The sequence below is a fragment of the Hyperolius riggenbachi genome, chromosome 3 (genome assembly GCF_040937935.1).
Source record: "Hyperolius riggenbachi isolate aHypRig1 chromosome 3, aHypRig1.pri, whole genome shotgun sequence".
Taxonomy (NCBI): domain Eukaryota; kingdom Metazoa; phylum Chordata; class Amphibia; order Anura; family Hyperoliidae; genus Hyperolius; species Hyperolius riggenbachi.
In genome coordinates this window covers 90,415,722-90,435,848 of record NC_090648.1, presented here as the reverse complement: position 1 = coordinate 90,435,848, position 20,127 = coordinate 90,415,722, and the positions used below count along the sequence as shown (strand labels likewise).

The following is a 20,127-nucleotide window of genomic DNA, read 5'->3' as shown; positions in this document are numbered from 1 at the left end:
TTGGCCGCATTCCACAGGCAAAACGAGTTATTTATGCCTAAGAAATAGCCCGGCAAAGTTTCAGGGCTTGCAGATCTTCCTTCCTGGTAGAGGCAGAGATGTACGCAATAGCTCTGCCTCCTCTCCAGTCAATCTCCCCCTCTCCTCACCCCTCTTAGTCTTCTTTTACTGAGAGGGGCGGGGAGAGGCAGAGATTGATTGGATAGGAGGCAGAGCTACTGCGCACATCTCTGCCTCACCCAGGCAGCAACATCTACAACTTGCAAAGCCGTAAAACTTTGCTGTCCTATTTCAGGGGCTTAAATCACTTGATCTGCCGTGGGAATGTGGTGAATCCGCTTAGAATTTACTGCTGAAGCTGGCTGAATAATAAAATAAGGTTAAAAAAAAAGACACTTCAATGTCTCTTTAAAGAGCTTATGATGCAATGTAGCAAACTTCAAATTCAGTTTGTGTGACTTACCATTTCTGCCTTGTCCCTTAGAACAAGAAGCTGGGATTGGATTGACTGACACTTATCCACAGCCTCCAGCCCCGTTACAGATTCTAATGAGAAATAGTAACATGACAGGCCAATTTGTTTCCATCCACTGGAACATGTAGGATGCTTCTTCACTACAGAGAGAGAGACAAGTAGTGAGTGGAATATTGAGGAGAATGTAGAGAGCATATAGAGTCAACGTTGTTTTTGCAACACTTACACTTGACAAATATCTCCTGCAGTTTGGCTTCAACAGTCTCTTCGAATTGGGAAACTGCAAAAGATAAAACAAATTGGGTATTATTTCTCGTAGTATTTTTGGTTTGTCTGTCCCTAGTTCAACACCCTTCCATATTGTTAGTGCCTGTGTTACCTGTATTATTATTATTATTATTATATAGTATTTATATAGTGCTGACATCTTCCACAGCGCTGTACAGAGTAGATTGTCTTGTCACTTAATGGTCCTTTAGAGGGGCTCACAATCTAATCCCTACCGTAGTCATATGTCAATGGCCTCAATTCACTAAGATCATGTTGGAGATAATAAGGCAAGAGAAAACTTACCTTACGTTACCTCTTCTGTAGTTAATTTACCTCCTCTGTAGACAAACATTTTTTTGAATTTTGGAACGATTCTTTCAGTCTGATTGGATTGCTTATCACCTTCCCCTCTGTTGGTAGGCCCAAACAATCGTTTCCAATTGGATTTGACAGTTGAACGTTTGGGAAGTTGGATTGATAATGGGCAACTTAACACAGTGGGTTCCCTTTCGTTTTTAAACTAAGTATGTCTAATCTAAGTATGTTGTGTTTGTTTAATTGACTTGCAAGTGGGGGTTAGCTACACACACTAGATTAAACTTGTCTAGGGCAGCCAATAAAGATAGCGTCAGCTAAGAATCTAGTATTTTGCATGTGTACAATGGCCACCTGATGTTGCCTAAAGATCTTCAACCACCATTCAGTGCATAGTTCTCCCCGCTCACCCCTCCCGCTCAGAGCTGTTCCGTCACGCATTATGCATCATCCTTCCACCCTCTCCTTAGTAACAAATACTTTTTTTTGTATGAATAGCAATGGCAACGGGCAGGCCCGGCCCTAGACTTTTTGCCGCCTGAGGCAATTTTCAAACAAATCACCGCCGCCCCCCCCCAAGCAGTTGTTGTGGGGGGCCGCCCGAGCTGGAAGGGATAGCGGGCAGGAAGGGGGTATTGGGCCTAGCGGCGGGGAGGGGGGTCGGACCTCCCCCTCCCTCGCCTGGGTCCCCCGTCCTCCGCTCCCCTCCAGCTTTAAAAAGGTCCGTGCTGTGGCTGCAGCTATTCGTAAGAGGCAACGGGCGGGGATTACTCACCTCTTCCTCGTTCCAGGCCAGCGTGCGCTCCACTGACGTCACTTCCTGCGGCGTAGCAGGAAGTGACGTCAGTGGAGCGCACGCTGGCCTGGAACGAGGAAGAGGTGAGTAATCCCCGCCCGTTGCCTCTTACGAATAGCTGCAGCCACAGCACGGACCTTTTTAAAGCTGGAGGGGAGCGGAGGACGGGGGACCCAGGCGAGGGAGGGGGGGTCCGACCCCCCTCCCCGCCGCTAGGCCCAATACCCCCTTCCTGCCCGCTATCCCCTCCAGCTCGGGCGGCCCCCCACACACATGGACGGGCGGGTGCCGCCCCCCCAGAAGTGCCGCCTGAGGCAAAAGTTTCACCCCGCCTCATGGGCGGGCCGGCCCTGGCAACGGGCTATGACATGTTACCTACGGGATCGATCCCAATCCCTGCTGGGCGATAGTCTTTGTACATGTGAACAATGCTTAAGTGTGGTGTTTTAAATGCCAGGAAAATAAAAGTAAGGTTTTAAGAACTTAAAGAGACACTGAAGCGAAAAAAAAATTATGATATTATGATTTGTATGTGTAGTACAGCTAAGAAATAAAACATTAAGATCAGATACATCAGTGTAATTGTTTCCAGTACAGGAAGAGTTGAGAAACTCCAGTTGTTATCTCTATGCAAAAAAGCTATTAAGCTCTCTGACTAAATTAGTCGTGGAGAGGGCTGTTATCTGACTTTTATTATCTCAACTGTAATTGAACTGTTTACTTTTCCTCTGCCAGAGGAGATGTCATTACTTCACAGACTGCTCTGAAAGACTCATTTTGAATGCTGAGTGTTGTGTAATGTGCACATATTATAGAATGATGCAATGTTAGAAAAAACACTATATACCTGAAAATAAAAGTATGAGAATATTTTCTTTGCTGCTAATCTTCTAGTAATTATTCATAGTACACAACCAATTCATTATATCATTTTTTTTTTCCGCTTCAGTGTCTCTTTAAAAAAATATATATTTTTGTGATAGAGGAGAAATGTGATTTTCTTGTCTGCAGTCTGTAGGTGTCAGTGTTACATTATCTACGCTGTAGAGTATATCAGAATCTCTTCTAGTGACTTTGTTGTTGTTCATCCTGGCTCTTTTTGCTAATGACTACCTGCACTAAAATAATGTGTGTTACTTGTTCACACTACAAGAGCTTTTCTATGAGCTTTGTGATTTAACCTCCCTGGCGTTTTGATTACGTGCGGCACACGGCCGCGGGAGGTTTTTTTTTTACCTAATTTTTTTTTTCATGTAGCTAGCCTAGCACTAGCCACATGATTCCCCCCTCCCTGCTCTCTCCCTCCCACCCTTCCGATCGCCGCCAGCGTTAATACCCATCAGGAAATCCCGTTCTGAATGGGATTTCCTGTAGGGCTTCCCCCGACGCCATGACGACGATCAGATTGACGTCATGACGTCTGGGGGAGTCCCGATCCACTCCATAGCGCAGCCTGTCGATGATTGCCCAGGCTGCGCAAGGGGTCTGTGGGGGGGGGGGGGGGGCCTCTTTCGCGGCAGGTAGCGGCGGATCAGTGGTGAGCGGCGGCGAGCTGGAAAACACGCAGCTAGCAAAGTGCTAGCTGCATGTTTTTTTTAAAAAAATATGCAATTCGGCCCACCAGGGCCTGAGCAATCCACCGCGGCGTTACTGGATGAGCTGAGCTCGTCCGTAACACCCAGGAGGTTAAAAAGCTCTTGCTAATGTTATCCTATGTGTCTGTTCACACTGGAGCGATGTGATTTTGTAAAAATCCCCCATAGCATTGCATTAGCAAGATCTTTTAAAATCTCTATTGCTTAAAAAGCTCTTGTAGTGTGAATCGGCCATTACTCAGATTGCTGGTTACAATATACAACGGTAATGTCTGTTACGAAGTTCTGGGTCAGAAAGAAAAATACTATGACAATCCCATCTTTTAATAATTAGGTAAATTATTTCCCATTCATACAGGATTTCAAAAGATGAATTACATTTCAGGTTCGTCTCGATGTTCTTCTGTTTCAGTTGCTCAATTTTCTGAGAGTTAGCGGAGTCTATAGAGAAAATAATGAGATCGTGAATGAGTTAATTGAATCATTTACACTTTGAGGGGTTATATTGTTTTAAGCTTGATTATTAATTCGAAATTGATACATGCACAAAATGAAAGGAAAAGTGTATTTTTTCCAGCAGGAAGCTTGCATATCCCCTCTCCACGCGTACATTTGAAAAAGTCGCGGTCAAATTTAGGCGCGATTTATCGCAAAAATAAAAATATCGTAATTTAGAAATATCGATAATTTAACGGTATTTGTAATGTAAAATCAATAATTCTAACTATTATTATTACAGATATAAAACTGATGTGAGATGAAAACGAAAATATAATAACGTTAAATATCGTAATGTAATTCAACAACACAGCTTAACCCAACCCTACTCTCACACAGAACCCTCCCTTGGTGATGCCTAACCCTAACCACCCCTCCTGGTGGTGCCTAACCCTAAACCCCCATGGTGGTGGCTAACCCTAAACCCCCATGGTGGTGGCTAACCCTAAATGTACCTAACCCTACTCTGACACAGAATCCTCCCTGTACCTATCCCTAACCCCTAGACCCCCTATTGGTGCCTAACCCTAACCACCCCCTGGTGGTGCCTAACCTTAAAACTCCCCTGGTGGTGCCTAACCCTAACCACCCCCTGGTGCTGCCTAACCCTAACCACCCCCCTGGTGCTGCCTAACCCTAACCACCCCCCTGGTGCTGCCTAACCCTAAAACTCCCCTGGGGGTGCCTAACCCTAACCACCCCCCTGATGGTGCCTAACCCTAAAACTCCCCTGGTGGTGCCTAACCCTAACCACCCCCCTGGTGGTGTCTATCCCTAAATTATCGTAAATACTTTATATATTATCGTAAATAGAAATGTCAAATATCGGTATTACATCTGTACAGTGAATGTTATATTTTCGTAATTACAAAATTATATGTATTTGGACAGAATTTGCTTACATTCCATCATTAAACATGTTCATTTACCGTTATTACACCAAAAGACTTTTTAAGTTATCGTTATGACTGACATTGTTTTTCTTTATTTAGTGTTATTATGATATTCGTTCTCATATATTATCATAAACTTTAAATTACCGATATTACCGATTCCACAACACAATTAGGAATATTACCGAGTTTACTTTATCGATTCACGTGAAATATCGATTTTAGGCACTTGCGCCCAAACATATGCAAAATTGAGTGTAAATTTACAAAAACAATAATTATCATTAGAAATATAGCCGCGCCCAAATCTATTAGCGCTATTTTTAGCTGATCCGCTCTCCACAGAGCAGACAACGATGCTTAGCCAGGAGCTGAAGAAATGATCTGTACAGATCATTGTTCCAAAACCCCACCCAAAACCATTTCATATGCTAATTGAGGCCGGTCTTCCATCTGGCCAAAGCGTTGTGGTGCAATGATCCACCCCCATCGCATCGCACCACAACACTAAAAACTACATTCATATGACTCTGCAGCAGAGTGCATCGGTGGAGTCATGTGCATAGCAATGAACCCCCCTGCATGGCCCTCGCATGTCCCCCTGCATGCCTGTCGCTGCCCCTCGCCCACTGAAGTACTCCTTGCTGGACAGGAAGTATGTCACTGGGAATCCCTGGTTAACTGACATATTTATGTTGTTCCGCGCATGCATGCCCCACCAACAAATTTTACATTTCTGCATCGCCCGTTGACTTCCATGTATTCTGCCACCACATCATCACTGCACAAGTCCAACGGTAACGCGCTGTTGAGGCGGGTCGGCAGCATCAGGAACTCCCGGCGCAATGTAACGCAACGGGGCAGGAGTGCTAGGCCGCATAGACTTTCATTGTTCTTGGTTTACCCAAGTTTAAAAAAAAAAAAACACAGCCAACTGTCTTCTCATTGAGTGTGATGTGGTGACATCACACATGCGCCTGGTGGGTGTCAAGTGGTACAGGCACTAGCGGTAATAAAGTAGACGGCGGAGTAGTGGCTAAGACTAGTGTCGGTGGAAGGTGATCATTTACAGAGCGTGGACACCGGGAGGACATTTAACACTTAGGGGGACAATGGCCGGGGGTCCATCGCATTATCACAAGCCTTTATCATTGCGCAACCCATCAGCTAATATTTTCCAGCATGTCCGCTCTATGTCTTCGACCGATTTCAGCCCTAAATCGATCCAATCATCGATCAGGCAGTCATGTTACGGCACTAGTTTTCATAACATTATCGAATTGGATGGTCGATCAGGCCGCAATGATATATGGCCACCTTTTACAGTTCGGCACTAAGTTCACAACTTTAACAGTTTATTGCTCGGTCGTACAACTTGGCACCCAAATGAATTTTACCTCCTTTCTTCTCACAAATAGAGCTTTCTTTTGGTGGACAGGAAGCGGTTAAATGCAGATAATTTGCCCTAATTACTTATTTATTATAACTTATTGTAAAGAACCCCTTCCTAAATAGAGGGCAAAACCTTTTTTCCTCCATACTCAGATCATGGCCCCTTGTCTTTTGTATAAAAAACTGGTCTGCATATGTATTGACCTCTGATGTATTTATACATATTAATTAGGTTGCCCTTCAGTTGTATTTTTCCGAGCTAAAGAAACCAAGCTTGCCCAAACTTTCTTGGTAAGCGAGACCTTCCACCCTTCATATTAATTTAGTTATTAATAAATACATTGAAAAGGATTGGACCTAATACTGACCCTTGTGGGACAACAGTTTCTCATTTTAATAAGACCATTTCCCACCACTCTTTTCTCCTAGTCCTTGTATCCTTAGCTTCTGCACCGTGCTATCATGCAGAACCATGCCACAACATGTGTGGTGTGAAGCTAACTTAGCTGAAAGCAGATTCTTTATTATATGCACCATCTAACCAAAGACTCTGGCCCAGAAAACTGGACATGCAGACAGCAGTGTAGCAGCAGTGGAACTAAAAACCATGGGTCCCCTAAAAAGATTTCATGGGCCCCTCTTTCTTAGGATCATCTGCGCCGTCTTTTGATTGCGCCCAAATTACTGTTTGAGTGCCTCTGCAGCTGTAATACACATTACGGCCTATGGTGGTGCATGATGCACCCACATTTTTTGCACTGTTTATGCCAGTCTCGCATGTAATCTGCTATCGCCTCCAGGTGAGCTGAGAACAGGGACTACTGCACAACTTTATTTAACAGTGTAAACATAATTTACTTATACTCACGTAATGCACAGAGTATGATCAACAGGACTGTGCCAAGTAAGACTAGAAGGCCAGTAAGTATAACTACTGATAAATACTTGTTACCACAAGGCAGATCTATGAGAGGAAAATAACAGTGATATTGTAAATAACATTACACATAAAGCCTGGATATGTCTGTGCATTTGAAAGTTTGAAAAGCATTTTAAAGGAGGGTTAAAAATGAGAAGTTCTGCGTGAGAGTTTTGCTTTGCTTGGAAGCATTTTGGCGGCGATCAGCCTATGGGATCATTCTAACTGCAGCACTTACCATTTGCATAAATCGCATCATGCAGCATTTTGGTGGCGATCGCAATGTGATTCTTGTTCTCTTGTCACAGTGGCGTAGCTAGAGATCATGGGGCCCCATAGCAAAACTTTCATGGGGCCCTCAGATGTAAGTACTTTTAAGCAATGTGATCGGCCCCTACCCTATGCATACGAGTTAGCTGTGCAATTTACATTCTCATGCTATGTACACTACACATAGTTTATGGGCACTGAGACAAAGTCAGAGGGTGGAGAAACACAAGAAGGGTAATGGTGAATACATTAAGCACCACCTGGGCCCCCTATGCTCCTGGGCCCCATAGCAGCTGCTATGGCAGCTATGGCTATTGCTACGCCCTTGTCTCTTGAACAGGAAAAGCAAAGTGCCATCACCCAAAATATTTTTAGATGCATATTGTTTTGCACCGGTCCGTCTCTGGTAAGCTAGGATGTTGCAGTGGTTGAAATGAGATATAATTCATTCAAGTTCAAGCACATGCTTTTAGGGCCTGAGCCCACTAACGCAGTTGTGCGCAGTTGTGTCCGCTTTTCAGAAACACATCAATGTTACAGATGCTGAAAAGCGGACACAACTGCGTTAGTGGACTCAGGCCCTTAGTAGCTTCTGATGTAAAGAAGATTTATATCCAGGAGGATATATTGGATGGAAGGAGCAGGAGGTATTTAATTAGGTAACACAACACCTAAATAAGACTCAAGATAATAAGATAAAGAGGAGAGGTCAGGAGCTAAAGCCCCGTCTACACGAGGCGATCCGGGTGCTCGATTAGCCGCCAGATCGCCTCTTTCGCATCCCCGCGCGTACCCGCCGCGTCCCCGCTCGCCCGCGCGTGCGTCGGATTCGATCAGCCCTCGTCCCCGCGCCGCACCGCTTATCTTCCGCTCGATTCCCTGCCATTGTCCCCTCGTGGGAAAGAAGCAGGGAATCGGCAGCGGCAAAATCGGACTTAACGGATCTTATCAATCGAGCCGCATTAGCGGCTCGATTGATAAGGAACATCGCTCCGTGTAGACGGAGCTTAAGAGATTTGGACATCATCAGTTAGGTTCTGATTCCCTGCACAAGCTCTCCTGCATTGCACATTGCTGTCATCCTAACACTAGGACAGAGTTTACTACGTGGAGGGAAGGGAACAGAGTGATGGCCATACTTTTGTATTGTACTTTATTATTCTTCAATACATGCACTTAGAATGAGGAACTGGACAAGCTGTGTTGTGTAACAGTAATGGGGAAATAGGAGGTAGCCCACCACTGTCTATTATACTATCTAGCACAAAATAACTAAAGTTTATGAATGTTCTTAAAGAGAAACCGAGGGGATTACCAACAAAAAAATTAGATACTGACCTAAGAGGAGGGTAGCCTTTGGCTCCTCCTAAAGCTTTCCATAACCTCCAGAAAACCACTGCAGATGACCCTCTGGAAGTTCAAGGCCACATTCCTCTTTATGCACGAGCCCTGCCATACTGCACCTGCACGAGTACAGCTGCACCTGGGCAGTAAGTCGAAGCCGCTCATCCAATGCTCATCCATGAGTGACTTCGGCTTGCTGTACAAATGCCGCCATAGTCATGTCAGCCTGGCATGGCCAGGCTTGTACACAGTGGCATTATTAACATATTTGACAAACTCTTGTCGCATATGTTCCGGGTCTCCCTTAGCTCCACCCTACCGGTTTCATCAGCAAACTGACTCATTAAAGAAAACCTGTAACGAAAAAAAACCTCCCCTGGGGTGTACCCACCTCGGGTGGAGGAAGCCTCCGGATCCTATTGAGGCTTCCCCCGTCCTCCTCGGTCCCACAGTGGCGGCGATAAAGCTCCCTGAACAGCGGGGATGTAAATATTTACCTTCCCGGCTCCAGTGCAGGCACAGCATTGGCTCTCCGCCTAGAGATAGGCAGAAATAGCAGATCGCTGTCAGGCCGCTCTACTGCGCAGTAGAGCAGACCCAAAAGAGATCGGCTATGTTCGCCTATCTCCGTGCGGCGGGCCGCAACATCGTCCCCGCTGGAGTCTGGAAAGGTAAATAAATCAACGCTTATCAGCACTTGTCAGGCTTGTCGAGGAAGAATTCCGGGACTCTTCGGGGGAGCCAGCGCTGGACTGCCTGCAGCTACAGAGGAGGGGGAAGTCTCATTGGGACCCTGGGGCTTCCCCCTCCTGAGGTGAGTACCCCCCAGGGGAACTTTTTTTTGTTATAGGTTCTCTTTAAGGCCTGATCTAATATCATTAGATGTTGAGACGTCTGTGTACTATAAATTGTAAGTCCTAGCGCATGCTCACTAGCCACTGATGGGTCAGTTCGCTGATGAAACCGGTAGGGTGGAGCTAAGGGAGACACGCTGAGTTTATGTGAGCAAGCAAGCTGATGACAGCTGCAGCCGGGACCGTTTCTGAGGACACTGTGATATAACTGATATGCAACTTTTAAAGAATCTTTTATGTATGCCTATTGGTTTTAGTGTTTGCTAAACTAACCACTTAAGTACCAGTGGTCCCTGCCACTTTAAGGACCAGAGACCGCGGGTATCAGAACCGGCAGAACACCAATGAATACTGATGAATTGCCACACATACCCACCGAAACTGCCATCCACGCCGCAGGCCTTGAACCTCAGGCCACCCACTTTGCTGTTTCTATGACGGCAGAGTCCTATGAGCTGGTCAGGAGCCGCTTTCATTGGCTCCTGACCATGTCTATCAATGTAAGCCAATAGGAGCTGGTTACATTGATAGACAGGGTCAGGTGCCAATGAAATCGTCTCCTGACCAGCACACAGGGCTCTGCCGTCATCATAGACCCGGCAGGGCGAGTGAGCTGCGGCAGGTAGATATCGGCATGATCGCCGGCAGTGACGAGTCTGGCGGGAACACGCAGCAGTGAGTTGAAATATACGCCCTGGCAGCCAAATCGGCATCAAAGCAGTGCGTAGATATCAACTAGCGACATCCTTAAGTAGTTAAAAAGCTGACTTTACATATGAAAGACTGCTTGTTTTGCGGTATACTGAACGCCAGCAAGGGAGTACCAACAGTTGATGTGCTGGGTGGCAAGAAGATATATGGTGAGCAAGTAAAGTGAGGGTGAAATGATCCCGATACCCTGGTGACTGATTCATACACTCCTCGGCCTGTTTGTGCATGCAGTGCGGGCACACATGCAGAGAACTCATTGGTTATACATATGTCTACACTATGATATGCTTGTTATAATTTTTTTTTTTGAAGGTGCTATTGTGGACAAAGGAAAGTTTGTGGCAGTTTGATGCTAGACTATTTGGGCACTGAGCGCTGGTAGATTGGATTGTACTTTGAATTGGACTGTGGTTGGTCTTAAAGGAATACTATCGATACCCAAGTGTTCTAAAATGACAGTGTGCAAATAATGTCTAAATAGCTGTGTAAACATTTTCCTACTTTTCATGTTAAATATCAGAGGCAAAAGCTGTAATTTATTGAGAGTAGGATTTAGCTATATTGGGACAAATCAATTGCAGAAGGGGTGTCTGCTTCAATGCACAGCCAGAGTTGCATATCAGACTACAGAAAGAAAATATAAAACATATCAAACTCTGAAAGCAAAAACAGTATGAAAAGCTGTGACAATTAGTTACATTTCCTCTTCTCTCTTGACATGTCAGTCAGAAACACAGGACACAGGATCTGCAGCTGTTAGGAGCTCTCTCTCTCTGTCACACACAGAGCTACACATATAGTTCACTGATCAAGTGTGAGGGGAATATCCCCTTTCCTCATGGCTCAGTCAGCCGTCAGTTTTGGCGTCAGTAAACTTTGAATGTATTTTGCTAACAGTAAACAAAGAAGTTGCTACTAAAATGTATACACCAGTACTTAGCAGCACTTCCCAAACAACTCCTGTGTCAATTGAAAAAAATATGTGAATCGATAGTATTCCTTTAACTACAGCGCTCCACCTGAAAGAATGGTACTGAGAGTGTGTGAGACTCTAAGCGCAGCATTACTGCATTTGTATTAGGTATATCATACAGCCAAACCTGAATTAAGCGCTATGTGGAGTTCTTTACCCTTTAAAAGAAATAGAACATTTTCGGCATGCAACTACCATCTACTTACACGGAAGAACAAAATATCCAACCGTAGACTAATAAAATGGGCTGTAATGGCACAGAGGAAAGAGAACAACATTTTGCAGACTGGCCACAACTGCTTTCAGACACACTCAACAGAAAACGTAGGGTGCGTTCACACACAATGGGATTAATTGAAATGCACTGCACTGGTCCCACAATGGGCCCATACACATCAATGTGCTGGTTCTGTGGCACATTGTTTCAACGTAATAACGTGCAGAGCTGTGCGCTATTAAACATCACCCTGTGTTACAAATCAATGGCTACGAGGTACCGTGCATTGAGAAGTGAATATTACAGGAAGGTGTTACTGGGAATTGTAGCACAAATTTTGGGCCATATGCAATTCACTTTTTCTCCTGAGCTTTCCCCTTAGGTAATATTTTCACACCGTGCCATAAAATGCCCTTTAAACCACCAGCAAGCAAATACTCAAAATAATGTTGATAGTACTTTTTCACCTTTTTTTTGTGGGGGGGGGGGGGGGGGGGTACTTTTTAAATTGTAAAATGATAACAAATGTTTTTTTTAAAGAAATGGGCGTGAAAGTACCCTCAGTCCCTTCAATTTCAGACATGAATCTTTTGATGCTTTTTGGTTTTAGTTTGCAAGATGAGTTACACTTTACATTTGTAGGTGGAATTTTCTACATCCTTGGTCTCCTTTTCTGGCCTAGAGTCTAATGTCCCAAAAGTGTCAACGTCAGCGTAGTGATTTTCAGGTACCAGATCTTCTGATGGGGGAGAAACAAAAAAATCAGTATGCAGTACTCTCTTAGCACATGAAACAACACCTAATTAATTTAAAATTGTGATGATGAAAAAATCCTGTTAACATGCTAATTAGCTTCACCCAGCAAAAAGAAGTAGAGTCTAGCAAATTACTGGATCATTAACGAAAGCTGCTAGTTAGGCCCCGTTCACACTTGCGGTTCTCTGCCAAACGGACCGGATGACCTGACCGGATCCGGACCGGATCCAGATCGGAACCGTACGGTTCTGATCCGGATCCGATCCGGTCAGTTTGCATCAGGTGTTCATCAGGATGCGATCCGGATCCGTTTGGCAAAAGATAGTAGAAATAGAATAAAAATGTTGGGGTCTGGGAGGTCAGCAGAAGGTGGACTTGTGGAATCAGGCCCTCCGCTGTTTAGCACTCACCTCCACCTCCGACATACTGCCAACATCTCCAGCACGTTTAAAGTCACTGCTGCTCCACTCCAAAATGCTTGCCCATGTGTCCCCATCCAAAATCGCCGCTACAATACGCATAGGAAGTGGGGTAGAACATCCGGATTTTATAGCCAGTGTGTTGTGCGCTCTCCGGTTCTCATTGGTTTGTATTGGCCGGATGGTGCAGTCCGGCTCCGCTCCGGATACGTCTGCCGGTGGAGCCGGACCAAAAAATAGCGCATGTTGGGTCTTATGCCGGAGTCCGGATCCGGTCCGGATCCGGTCCGGACGAAACGGACGCATGTGAACGGACGCATAGACTTTCATTGCTATGCCGTGCGTCCGTTCCGTCCGTTCCGCATGCGGTCCGGCTCCGGCACGGCGATTCCGGACGGCGACCGCTAATGTGAACCGGGCCTTAAAGAGAACCTGGGCCAAAGTTTTGGTTAAGAAACAGTACAGATGAAAACGCTGCGTTTAACAGAACAAAGTTAAATACAAAAAAATATTTTTGTGCAGGTCACAGGCGATCCCTTCAACAGGAGAGGGTCGTCCTTGGCCTATAGAAAGGGTGAGACCGGGAGCCCTTATGGCACAGTATCGTTGCTCACAAAGGTGGGTTGCAAGTCTGCAACCACCACAAATGCCTGTGGAAAAGAACCGTTTCCACTCAGTACCCCGGAACTCTCTGGAACTGGGTGGTTGCTCTCCTATGGTCCTGTCTACTGATGGACGACGCCATTCAGTGGTAGGGATGGCACCTCAGGGACGTGTGGAGTACACAAGGTAAAGCAGGTTGGTGGAGGTACCCAAAAAGTATATAAGTAGAACAATATTAAATTAATAGCAGTAGGAGAGCAAAGGCGCCAGCAGGATAAAAGCCTCGACTGAGGCGCTACACCTGCTATTGCCGAAATTCTGTTTTGTCCCCAAGTTTATTGCCTGATGAAGCGGGCTGGGCCTGCAAAACACGTTGCACTTTTTTGGGGTACTATTTAATAAATGTGATTGCTACTATTCAGACAGTCTTTTGTGTCTGCTTTATGGAGGTAAGTCCACCACTTCCTCCCAGCAAAGTTTAAAGTTTTATCCGCTTTTATCCTGCTGGCTCCTCTGTTCTCCTACTGCTATACCGTGTCCACCCCTGGTGGAAGGGTGATCTACCCCCTTTCGCATCTACAGAGAGTGACTTCTTATCCCTGAGTGAGGACAGGTCTAATCTCCTCACCTGCCTATACAGTGGTTGCCTGTGTGGTAACCCACGTTTGTGAGTATAATTTTCTCACCGATAACCTTTACTTCGTTTATGCTTAACATACTACACTATTTTGGGCTCTCGGTTTCTCTACACATTAAATTAATATAATAAAATAAAGTACCTCCAAAGAAGACTCACATGAGTGGAAAAAAGGGGAGTCTTTATTAAAAGAAAATGTGGTTATGCTGTAAACTTGTCTATTTAATTATTTATATGAATTATGTATTCTTATAATCAATCCTTTACAACCTTAAAAATGTGCCTTGCAATTACAGCCATCATAAAGAGGTGACCTTAATGGTATATAGATAGCTACACTCCATCTTAGTTAGCTATATGTCGTAGGAACCAGGCACACAGAAGCCGGGAGATCCTTTTACCTATTGTCACTTAAAGTGAATGTTTACCGTTTAAAAAAAGAAAAAGTCAGATACTCACCTAAGGAGAGGGAAGGCTCGGTCCTAATGAGCCTTCCCTCTCCTCTCCCGGTGCCCGGTCCCGCGCAGGATCCCCCGTGGCAGTATTCGACCAGTTCGGTCAAATACTGCCACTTCCGCATGCCGAAGGGAGCTTTCGGAAGCCTTCGGGAGCACTCGGGCTCCCGATGACGCGGGCGCTCCATACTACGCATGCGCGAACGCCCTCTATGACACGCTCGCGCGTACGTAGCATGGAGCGGCCCGTCTTCGGAAGCCCGAGTGCTCCCGAAGACCTCCGAAGTCCCTGTTCAGCACCGAGGGCACCGGGAGAGGAGAGGGAAGGCTCATTAGGACCGAGCCTTCCCTCTCCTTAGGTGAGTATCTGACTTTTTCTTTTTTTTAACCGGTACCCATTGGCTTTAAATTAATTTAATATTGTTATCAATAGGATGCAATTACGCTGTCAAACAAAACGCAACTGCATGACTTAGAGGGGGACACTGGAGGCACGGGGAGGGGGGGGTCACAGAGGAGGTTCAGAGGACGGAGAAGGCACAGTGTACCGACTTAAGAATGGATTCAGGATAAGAACAAACCTACAGTCCCTATCTTGATCGTTAAATAGGGACTAACTGTATAAGATGTGTTGGTTCTTTTTTTTCTCTAAACCCGACTAAGCCTGAGTGCCCCTTGGACCCATCAGAAGTACCCCCTGGGGTACTAGCTACCTTGGAACTAGAAGGTGAAGGTAACATTGCATGCTGCAATTTTACCATTGCATAGTGACGTCTTTTCAAGCCCAAGCCTGCCCCCTTCTGGCTCTGCTATAATGATTTCTGAGCAAAGCCAGACCGAATGCTCAGTCTGGGATTTTATCCGGGCTGATAACAAGCAGGCTGAGCAGTGAAGAATGAAACAGAGAGCAGGGTAGATGTTTTCTCTAATGTTCCCACTGATATATGTGGTAAAATACATGAGGGTGCTTCGTCTCTGGTTCACTTTAAAGCGGACCTGAACTCAGGACTTCCTATCTGCCCTCAAAGATACACAACAACATAACAATCTTTAAAGAAAAACATTTCTTTGTTACAGCTGATAGAAAGCCTGCCATAAATCTGCAGTGTGTCTACTTCCTGCTTTCAGGGAAGCAGACTTATTGTTAACAATCTGTGTTTACCAATTAGCTCTATGCCGTGGCAGTCAGCTGACACAGCTGAGGGATCAAATAACAAGTGCTGATTAGTCACTGATGAGGGTAAATTAGACAGGCTAAACTCTCTAAATATATACAGGGTGCATTTCTCTATGTTTTCTTTCTGTCCTGTGCAAAGAGTTCAGGTCCACTTTAGGTAAAATGAGCAAAAATCTAAAAGTTAGAAATTAAACATGCATAAAAGGTACCAAAGGCATTGAGGACATCAAAGTCATAAAGTCTCATCTTTCTTACCATGGCCATCTTTATTTGCGTAGATGCTCATTGCTGAGGCTCACCTAATGTGTATATTTGCGGATCCCAAATTCATCTTCTTTTATACCCTCACAGTCCAGCCCACGGGACTCTGACAATTTGGACAGAAAACCGAAAGATTCAAAACAAAAACAGGAACTGGAAAAAAGAAATGAGACTAGACTAAGAAGAAACGAAAGTAATTTTATGCTGAATTAGGTATTCTGCTTTCCAAAAGAAATAGCTGGGAAATAGAAAGCTAGTTTCCTGTGGATTAAAAGGATGCTACTTTCAATATGTTTATATCAGACTTAGAAGTTATTACTTTTTAGATACTTACTGTACGTGGGTTGGAAAAAAACATAGTTCTACTGAGTGCAACTCCAAAAATTAGATATTAACTATAGTAAACTTTTAGTTATCCAGAACTCCAACAACTAGAACTCTCAAGTAGCCAGAAAAAAAGATTCTGACCAGGGGCATAACTAAAAATCACTGGGCATCCCTGCGAAAATTTGGATGCCCCCCCCCCCCCCCCCCCCCCATATTGGGCAGCCTAAGTATTTCACCAGAAAGTAATCGTAAAGTGAGCAGGATTTCACCATAAATTAATCGTAAAGTGGGCAGCATAAGCATTTCACCAGAAAATAATCGTAAAGTGTGCAGCATTTCACCAGAAAATAATCTTAAAGGGGGCAGCATTTCACTAGAAAATAATCGTAAAGTGAGCAAAATTTCACCTGAAATTAATTGTAAAGTGGGCAGCATAAGCATTTCACCTGAAAATAATTGTAAAGTGAGCAGCATTTCACCAGAAATTAATCTTAAAGAGGGCAACATTTCACCAGAAATGAACCGTAAAGTAAGCAGTATTTCACCAGAAAGGAATATTAAAGTGGGCAACATTTCACCAGAAATTAATCGAAAAGTGGGCAGTATTTCACCAGAAAACAATCGTAATGTGGGCAGTATTTCAACAGAAAACAATCGTAAGCATTTCAGCTGAAAACAATAATAATGTGGGCAACATTTCAGCTGAAAAAAAACGTAATGTGGGCAGCATTTCAGCAGGAAATAATGCGCTTGCAAGAAAAATAATTTACTAACCTGGCAGAAGTCTCCTCTCCCAGCCGTCCTCTGGCGCGCAGCTCCCCCAACGATCCTCCTGCAGCAAATCTCCCGCGCTAACAGGCAGAGAGCAGGGCTACGGGAAGATGGCGCCCGAAGCCCTGTACTGGAGACACAAATAGTCTCCACTGCAGGGCTTCGGATGCCATCTTCCCATAGCCCTGCTCTGCCTTCCACAGGCTGACGTGAGCTGCGGGTTGCTTGGAAAGAACTTGAGCAGTGTCGATTAGACGCCGCGGCCAGTTCAACACCTTAGGGGACACAATCGGGCGGCAGTGCTCCCCCCACACACAGTGCCTGTGCCCCCCAAAATAGGGCTCCCCTGCGGCTGAGGGGGTTGCAACCCCTATAGTTACGCCCATGGGCGTCCGAGCCATTAGGCAGCTATAAATTTTCGCCTAAGGCGACAGGAAGAGGCAAGGGCGCTTCTGCACTGAGTAGTGAGAGAAGAAATGCCTCTCAGCTGACTCAGGTGTCAGTTTACACAGCAGCAGCGGGGCTGACTGGACTTCAGCTCAATGATTCAAAGAACCACAGTAATGAATGAGTCAGTGAGAGAAGGCACTCATCCTAGTCAGGGATCCGAGGAGTACAGCATCATCAGCTCCTGAGTCCAACTCCTGAGAATTCAGTCCCTCTCTCTCTGCTACTGCTAACTGCGTGGATGTAGAGACTGTGTAGCAGCCAGGCATTGACTTCCCCCCAGGCCTCCTTTCATTCAATGATTTAGGGTTGGTCCTGTGTCTGCTGTATTCAGGTTTGTTGATGTAAGGCAATGTAAAATACTAGGCTAGCTGATAAAAGTGCAATTAGAGGGCAGGCTAGCTGGTAAATATACACAGCATGATGTAGAACTCGTCTGGAGGGTCAGTGGGAAAAAATCTGTCTGGTCTCTCTCCATTGTTATAATGACTGCATGTGCAGATAAGGTCTTAAACAGGTTGAAAAGTTTTGACAGTCCCTAGACTCCAGGAGGGCTGCTTGCTGACTTGTGTAAGAGATTGGCAGGGACAGCAGTCCTATTACCAGCAACTAGTCTCTGTGTAATGTGGGACTGCAATACAGATAAACTGCTCCATCTCAGGCTATTCTCAGTCTCACTCCACTCCTCCTATCTCTGTATGTGTATAGTGTATGTCTACTGTGTGCTGTGTACAGTGTGCTCTGTGTGTGTGTGTGTGTGTGTGCTCTGTGTGTGCTCTGTGTGTGTGTGTGCTCGTGTGTGTGTGTGTGTGTGTGTGTGTTGTGTGCAGTGTGTACTGTGTGTATGTTGTGTGCAGTGTGTGTACTGTGTGTGTGTGTGTGTGTGTGTACTGTGCTGTGCGTGTCTAAAGTGTGTGTGTGTGTGTGTACTGTGTATAGTGTGTATGTTGTGTGCAGTGTGTGTACTGTGTGTGTGTGTGTGTGTATGTTGTGTGCAGTGTGTGTGTGTGTGTGTGTGTGTGTGTATAGTGTGTGTACTGTGCTGTGCATGTCTAGTGTGTGTGTGTGTGTGTGTGTGTACTGTGTATAGTGTGTATGTTGTGTGCAGTGTGTGTACTGTGTGTGTGTGTGTATGTTGTGTGCAGTGTGTGTACTGTGTGTGTGTGTGTGTGTGTAGTGTGTGTACTGTGCTGTGCATGTCTAGTGTGTGTGTGTGTGTGTGTGTGTGTGTGTGTGTGTGTGTGTGTGTGTGTGTGTGTGTGTGTGTGTACTGTGTATAGTGTGTATGTTGTGTGCAGTGTGTGTACTGTGTGTGTGTGTGTGTGTGTGTACACTGTGTGTGTGTGTGTATAGTGTGTGTGTGTGTGTGTACTGTGTGTGGTGTGTGTGAGTGCATGCCGCAATAAGTATATTTTATGGTGAAACGCTCTGCTGCATAACAACTATTTTCTGGTGAACCAATGCCGCAATAAGTACATTTTCTGGTGAAACGCTGCTGCATTATGATTTTCGGGGGTCTTGGGGGTGGGGTTCACCACAGGAGTGGTGTTCACCATGAGGGGTGCGGGGTATGGGACTGGGGGCAATCACGGGGGGGGGGGGGGGGGTGCCACAGGATTTCTCGCCTGGAGTGACAAAATGGCTAGAGACGCCCCTGGTTACGCCCCTGATTCTGACCTTGCAGGATTCACAAAGCAATTTTTACATTACATGATACTGTAATAAAGGTGTATTACAGTACGTTAAAGTGTACCTGAGATAGTACACTGGCCCTTATTTTTATACTTACCTGGGTCTTCCTATAGCCCCATGAGCATTGTGGCCTCCATCATCATTCTTTTTGGCCTCTAAGTTCTGGTTCCATGACTCCTGGTAATCCAGTCAGTCGCCGTCAGTCATGCACTACTGCGCAGAATGCTCCAGGCACAGGAGCACAAGTGGTGCGGGCTTAGCCACGCATGCACAGAAGCCAGCGACTGCTCAGATTACTGGGAGTCATTGTGGCAGAACAGAGGGGCTGAAGATGACGATGAGAGAGGCCAGGGCTGGAGGAAGCCCCAGGTAAGTGTAAATAAGGGTGTAAGATCTCACCGCTCATGACGGCAGAACACCAAGAACCACGCTGAGGCGCAAGCCTCTGGGTCTTGGCGAAGCTCTGATGTCAGTGGAGCGCACGGCACTCAGTTCCCATTGGCTAAGCGGCGGACGCGTCCTCAGTACGCGCTCCGCCGCTGTAAACAGTGACAGCGTGTATGCACAGCGTGTCAGCTGACTTGCTGACATACCCCAGGATGATTGGATGCTTTTGGATTACCTTTTGTTTATTGGTTAGCTCTAGTATAAAAGTTAGGTGAGCGCCCTCTGTCATTGTCTGTGATAGCCTCTGCTGGGCTTGTTGCTGAGATTGCGCTCACAACTGCTGATCTTGTGCGGACTTTGTCTGTATCTTGACCATGCTTATTTTCGGATTGATCTCCTGTTGCCGACTCCTGTTTGTTCCTGACCACGCTCTCTGTAAAGGTTCATACACACATCAGACTATAGTCTTTGGAAAATGAAAGATCACAGACCAATCTTACCACCCTTCATGTAGTATGAGAGCCATACTCAGTCTACACAGTCTTTTCTATGGAGCTGAACTCCACATCAGAAAAAAATCTTTGCAAGATGCTGCACACACAGATGCTGTACACATGCAACAGATCAGTATATGCAAAATATCTGTTCCTGCCAAAAATCCATTCCTGCAAAT

The 20,127-nt window shown here is 45.5% G+C and overlaps 1 protein-coding gene across 1 annotated transcript in view; it reads right to left on the bottom strand.

Annotated features, from left to right (window-relative positions):
• The window catches only part of LOC137561048 (hepatic lectin-like), a 34,029-nt gene extending 18,107 nt beyond the window's left edge, over positions 1-15,922 (bottom strand). The window contains exons 1-6 of the mRNA XM_068272269.1: positions 15,825-15,922; positions 12,157-12,261; positions 7,103-7,198; positions 3,830-3,892; positions 702-755; positions 464-615 (exon numbers count right to left, since the gene is read on the bottom strand). Of these exons, the coding sequence (XP_068128370.1) occupies positions 464-615; positions 702-755; positions 3,830-3,892; positions 7,103-7,198; positions 12,157-12,261; positions 15,825-15,855 (501 nt within the window). The 5' untranslated portion in view covers positions 15,856-15,922. The remainder of the gene's footprint in view (positions 1-463; positions 616-701; positions 756-3,829; positions 3,893-7,102; positions 7,199-12,156; positions 12,262-15,824) is intronic.
• Positions 15,923-20,127: the final 4,205 nt, after the last annotated feature.